This window comes from Maniola hyperantus, chromosome 9, assembly GCF_902806685.2.
Source record: "Maniola hyperantus chromosome 9, iAphHyp1.2, whole genome shotgun sequence".
Lineage (NCBI taxonomy): Eukaryota > Metazoa > Arthropoda > Insecta > Lepidoptera > Nymphalidae > Maniola > Maniola hyperantus.
The window spans coordinates 13787633-13793964 of NC_048544.1; the positions used below are offsets into that span (position 1 = coordinate 13787633).

Genomic DNA, 6332 nt, shown 5'->3' on the forward strand with positions numbered 1-6332 from the left:
TGTTGGATTTTAATATTTTTTTTCAGCGTAAGTACGTCATTATTTTTATCCTAGTTTATAATAAAGTAATAATATTTATCAAATTCAAAAGTAGGGCCCAATTGGTGATCGCTCGCACGAACATGGGTTGTTTGAATCGCTTGTACGAACATTCGTTCAGAACATTAACAAAGAAAGAGAACTCATGTCCATTATCATGCGAAGGATGCTCGCTTTCTTCGGACATTTACAGAGAGGAGCGCAATTCTCATTCTCAAGATTAGCGTTGGAAGGTGGAATTGCAGGCAAAAGGCTTCAGCTAGGTGATTCGCTCACTCATGTCTAACACTGACTGATATAGCCACTGAGGTTGGTTAGTTCTACATTGCTGCTTCACTGGGTGGTATTAAAGCAGTTTTTCGTAGAAAACCTTCAACTGATTAAAAAATAAGCTCGGTGGCTATCATTCAGTGTTAGAACTGAGTTAGCGAATAACCCTGCTGGTCACCAAACTACGAAACTTTTTGTGTGTGAGCTCGACTTGCGCTTCACAGTTTTCTTTATTCATTTCTAATATCCACATCCAAAAGAAACGCGGGCACGGCGGCAGATTCATTATTAATGAAACAAGTAACAAATGCATTAGTAACTTTATAGAGAAGCAACCTCCATTTACATTGGACGGCTGCCAGAGCTCTTGTCTGCTGTCTCCTACAGAATGTACTATCAAATAATGTGAGCATCTATATAGCTTTTTTTGTGAACTGTACCAACCTACTTGTCGCCAGGGACTAGCGGAAATTCACGTACGAGATTCGGCTACAAACCTATTAATATTACAAATGCAAAAAAAAAATGTTTCTTGATTTGTCCTACAATCACGCCGCAACAGAGCAACGGAACGACGTGATTTTTTGCTTTGATGCAAAAAAAACTCTCGAAATCAAAATGTAAGATTTGACTACAATTGTAGTCAAAGACCTGGAGAGTGACATAGGCTACTTTTTATGGCGGAAAATTAAAGAGTTCCTATGGGATACTTAAATAAACTAATCCAAGTGGACGAAGTCGCGGGCATCATCTATTTGGTACAGAGATGCATCCTAGAGACAGGCATAGGCTACTTTCTACTTTTTATCCCGGAAAATCAAAGAGTTCCACGGAATTAACCCTATAACCGAAAAGTAAATCCACACGGATGAAGTTAGTTTACAATAAAATAAAATAATATTCAGTCATTCATTCACACCAAATAGTGAGTTAAACTTACATGATTATTTTTGGCTGCAATATTATGAAATCACAAAAAAGTTATAAATAATAATTTACAATTTTAAACAAGAATAATAGTTGTGAACAAATTAAACCAAACTGCACATAAATAAATGCAATAATGAAAAAACTTGATCATCTCGCTCCGAACAAATAACAAAAACTAAACATTTTACTGAAAAACAGCCCAGCCTACTAGATTATTGCGGAAATCTAATTGGTTGTGGACATACTTTCCCGTATTTGACCATCAAAAAACCGGCCAAGTGCGAGTCAGGCTCGCGCACCGAGGTTTCCGTACTACACTCGTATTTTTTCGACATTTTACTCGAATATTCAAAAACTATGATGCATAAAAATAAATAAAAATCTGTTTTAGAATGCACAGGTAAAGCCCTTTCATATGATACTCCAGTTGATATAGTTATCTTACTTCAAAAATTGAAAATACTAATTATTAGTTCACAACCACAATTTAATTTTTTTGTGTGATGTAACTTTAAAATCACGATTTTCACATTTTTCCCCTTATGTCTGCTATAAAACCTACTTACCTGCCAAATTTCATGATTTTAAGTCAACGGGAAGTACCCTGTGGGTTTCTTCACAGACCGACAGACAGACACACAAACAACAAAGTGATCATATAAGGGTTCAGTTTTTCCTTTTGAGGTACGGAACCCTGAAAATGGGGCTGGACAGAATTTGCTACATTGCAAATTAAAGTAAGCGATGTGGTCTTATTAGTGGGAGGTCCCGGGTTCAATTCCTGGCAGGGATTTGGAATTTTATAATTTCTAAATTTCTGGTCTAATCTGGTGAGAGGCTTTGGGCGTGCCTAGTTACCACCCTACCGGCAAAGCCGTGCCGCCAAGCGATTTAGTTTTTCGGTACAATGCCGTGCAGTAACTAAAGGGGCATCGGTTCATTATCGTCAGTGACAATGCAGTCTAAGATGGAAGCAGACGATTGGTCACTTACCTAGGTGAGACTTCAGTCAAGGGCTAACTTGTATCTGAATAAAATTAAAAAAACCGGCCAAGTGCGAGTCAGGCTCGCGCAATGAGGGTTCCGTACTACAGTCGTATTTTTTCGACATTTTGCACGATAATTCAAAAACTATGATGCATAAAAATAAATAAAAATCTGTTTTAGAATGTACAGGTGAAGACCTTTCATATGATACCCCACTTGATATAGTCACTCACTTCGAAAGTTGAAAATACTAATTATTAGTTCATGACCACAATTTAATTTTTTTTGTGAACTAACCCTAAATTCACGGTTTTCAGATTTTTTCCCCTAATGTCAGCTATAAGATCTACCTACCTGCCAAAATTCATGATTCTAGGTCAACGGGAAGTACCCTGTAGGTTTCTTGACAGACAGACAGACAGCAAAGTGATCCTATAAGGGTTCCGTTTTTCCTTTTGAGGTACGGAACCCTAAAAATACATCACTCATTTCCCTTAATGTTTTCCACACTTGGCCTGTGGGGCTGTGGTGTGTGATATGGCCTTAATTCTCAGAGGAGACTTTTCAACCTGGTTCCTCCTTCACCTTTCTACTATCGTACCGCAAGGCATCGCCAAGGTCTGCACCCGTACGTAGTCGAAATTCCCCGGATACGTACGAAGCGATTTGCCTCCTCATTTCTAATTTGAACGGCCAAGATTTGGAACACCCTTCCAGCATCAGTTTTCCCACCGAATTATAATATGGGTACCTTCAAGACAAGAGTGAATAGGCATCTTCTAGGCTCCATCTTAGGCTGCATCATCATTTGCCACCAGGTCTGATTACAGCCAAGCGCTAGTCTAGAAATTAAAAAAAAAATGAATCTGTACTCAGTAGTAAGCTATGGGATAATGATGATGAATACTTACATTTTCTAATGAATTAAAGCTTCTGTCCCAGCTGCTGACTGGGGTCCCACCAAACAGGTATCCTGGGTACCGGTCACACATTGATCAATCTTTCAATGACTTGACCCCAAAATCACAAGCACCTCCCTTATCTTGAGCAACCACTCTATAACCACATCCTTAAAGCCATTTTGCACAAGCCATTTTTGTTCTTCCTTAATCCTAAATTGTAGATAATATCTGTAACAAAAATAATCTAAATATATAAAAGGATTGACTGACTGACTGATCAACGCACAGCTCAAACTACTGGACGGATCGGGCTGAAATTTGGCATGCAGATAGCTATTATGATGTAGGCATCTGCTAAGAAAGGATTTTTGAAAATTCAACCCCTAAGGGGGTGAAATAGGGGTTTGATAATTGTGTAGTCCAACGCGGACGAAGTTCCGAGTATAAGCTAGTCTTACCTAAAATAATAATTTCACTTGAGACTTGATTTTTTTTTTTGATGTTCTAGGAAATCAAAAGAATTGTGAATTATGCTAGAATAGCATAAAGAATGCTAAATCAGGTAAGCCATGATAGCAACGGTCAATGACCTTAACATTAATGCAATTTATGTAATCTTTTATGGAAAACTAGCGAACCACCCCGGCTCCACACAGGTAGCTTATTACAAATTTTCATATGAATCTCTAATTAAAAAAATATAACCTGTCACTCAGGAATAATATAGCATTCTAATGGTGAAAGAGTATTTGAAGTTTTTGAGTTTATTCGTTACAAACATACAACAATACAAATCTTTCCTCTTTATAATATTAGTGTAGAAGTGTAGACTAGCTGATGCCTAAAATATCATCTGTGGATTTTGATTTTTTTACTCCTGTGAAAAGGTAGACACACTTTCACATGTACTAAATGATGCCCATGACTTTTTCCACATGGATACAGGTTTTAAAAAGTCCTGCAGGAACACTTTGGTTTTTGGATAAAAATAGCCTAGTGTTAATTAGGGGTATACTCTCCATTCCAAATTTCAGCTTTTGGTTGTCATCGTATCTCTATTCTCAGCCGAATTAGTTAAGTCATTGTGGTGTGAGTATAAAGAATATTAAAAATTCATACTTCAATAAGGAATCAGGATATATAGAGATGGATTATTTTTTTAAATCTGTTTTTATTGGAGTTTTTGTCTACTTGGACAAATCAACCCAACTGCAAGGAAATTACTTATCAAGTACTTCTAATGAAAGGCTGAGATCTATATAGCATACTTTTACTTTTCTCAGACTTAGACTGAGATCTACTGAGCATGCTTCAAGCACACCAAATATTTCAAGCTCCAAGATACCTATATAACTTTTGGCTACAAAACATTTCACACAATGGTTCTACTTTATGAACCTTTTTATACTAAACTGCACTTTCTATTAGTCCGTACAAAATTTATTTCAGTCGCAAGAAACATTCGTAATTTTACTAATTCGTATTGTCAACTGGGAACCCATACAACCAAACCTCTCAAAATATTGTTTGTAACAATGCTATCGATTTATTTGCACTTTAATTGAACGCACATTACCTTAGTTCGCTTGCAAAATATGAATGTGTAATTAAATTGAATCGGCATAAACAGGATTTAAGATATTATTCGAAACATTTAGCGTGAACAATTCTAGGCAATTTTAGTGAAAGAAGATAGCTCCAAATGAACTATTAAATTATTAACATAGTGAATTAAAAGAATACTTACAATTTATACTTTGAATCTAGAAGAAATAACTAAGAAGTTTTGGGATTTTTAAGAATTTTCAATAAACGCTTTACAATTTATACAGAAATGTCACCCAATTTTTAATTTTTTGAGTTTTGGTTTTGCCGACTGCGGCCATCTCTCTATTCTTTAATCTATGGCTATTTGGGTTATCAACGTTTTCAAGAAACAAGAAAATGTGAAAGTGGGTAACTTTGAAAAGGACTTAAATATTGTAGCTAATTCTGTGTATAATTTCTAGGCGCACTAACAATATTCTTGCACTACGAGTAAACATGAACTAATTACCCTCAATGTAGATAATCGTAATCCCCATGCACCATAAAGTAAGGATCATTAATCTATGCCATGCACACTCACAGTGTTCTCTTGTTATTAAATGACATAAAACTACCCTCATCTACAATCATGATTAACTCTCACTTATCGCACGTAATAATATAACTACCAGCATAAGGTATAAGTGACGTCAGCACTAGACTGAAGCTTTGAGCTGATGGTGTATTTTTATTTCAGCTGACGTCAAAACGACGTCATTTCGATGTTAATGAGACATGGTTCCAGCGCAATAACAATTTGCGGGACTTATAACTAGACAAGCCTACAGTACGACATAATGTCTAGTGGGAAGTGTCCCTGGCAAAAGTCAGATGAATAATCACGGATTAATAGAGGATAGCTAGGTACTACGAATTATGATCGTTTAGTAGTCTGGTCGTCCACGCGGACCCTTGCGGGTCCCGGGGTAACTGCTCAGGGCGTTGGCCCTCTTCAGTGGTGGCAATGATCGTTTAGCACAGCACGTCTGATTTTATATGCTCACGACAACGGTGAGGACCACGTGTGGTGGCGCAATGACGCAATGTTCAATGAGCAAACTGTTTACAAGTAGGTAAAAGATGACGCTGCCGACATATACAAATATGTAGTTACTTACTTGCACCAGCACGATGAGAAGTCACGCGCGTTATTTTTGATGCGTGACGGTGCGACCGTGCCGTGGTAATGGGGGTTACCTACGCCAAGAGTTTACAATATAGTAGAAAGTAAAAACGGATGTGACGACCTGTGAGGTGACAGACCCGCGTGCAACGTGCCGCGCAAGTAAGTAATTTCACAAAACATCCCATATTTACGCAAAACTATTAAATTATGACCTCCCCGTACCTTATAATATAGCTGTTATAATAATTATAGAGCTGATAGATTATCCCCGCTACTATATTATTGTTACCCGTGTCTGCGATTAAGGACATCGGCATATCAAGACACACGGCGGCCGTGTGTCAAGCCAAGTTCGAAATACATATTTTACTCTTTGCCTCCCCGCTACTATATTATTGTTACCCGTGTCTGCGATTAAGGACATCTGGCAGCTGGCAAGCAAGTGGCAACACTGATCAGGCGGTGTCAGGCATCGCGAGTTGCGGCGCGGC

At 37.7% G+C, this 6332-nt stretch overlaps 1 protein-coding gene across 6 annotated transcripts in view; it reads right to left on the minus strand.

Moving 5' to 3' along the window:
- LOC117985149 (protein sex-lethal-like) overlaps nt 1-5013 on the minus strand; it is a 31648-nt gene extending 26635 nt beyond the window's left edge. For 5 of the 6 annotated variants that reach the window (XM_069500922.1, XM_069500920.1, XM_069500923.1 and 2 more), the window contains exons 1-2: nt 4876-5013; nt 3138-3356 (exon numbers count right to left, since the gene is read on the minus strand). In XM_069500922.1, coding sequence (XP_069357023.1) covers nt 3138-3218 — 81 coding nt within the window. In that variant the 5' untranslated portion in view covers nt 3219-3356; nt 4876-5013. Of the gene's footprint in view, nt 1-2977; nt 3069-3137; nt 3357-4875 lie in introns of all 6 variants that reach the window. The other variant, XM_069500921.1, reaches the window with a different exon arrangement.
- Nucleotides 5014-6332: the final 1319 nt, after the last annotated feature.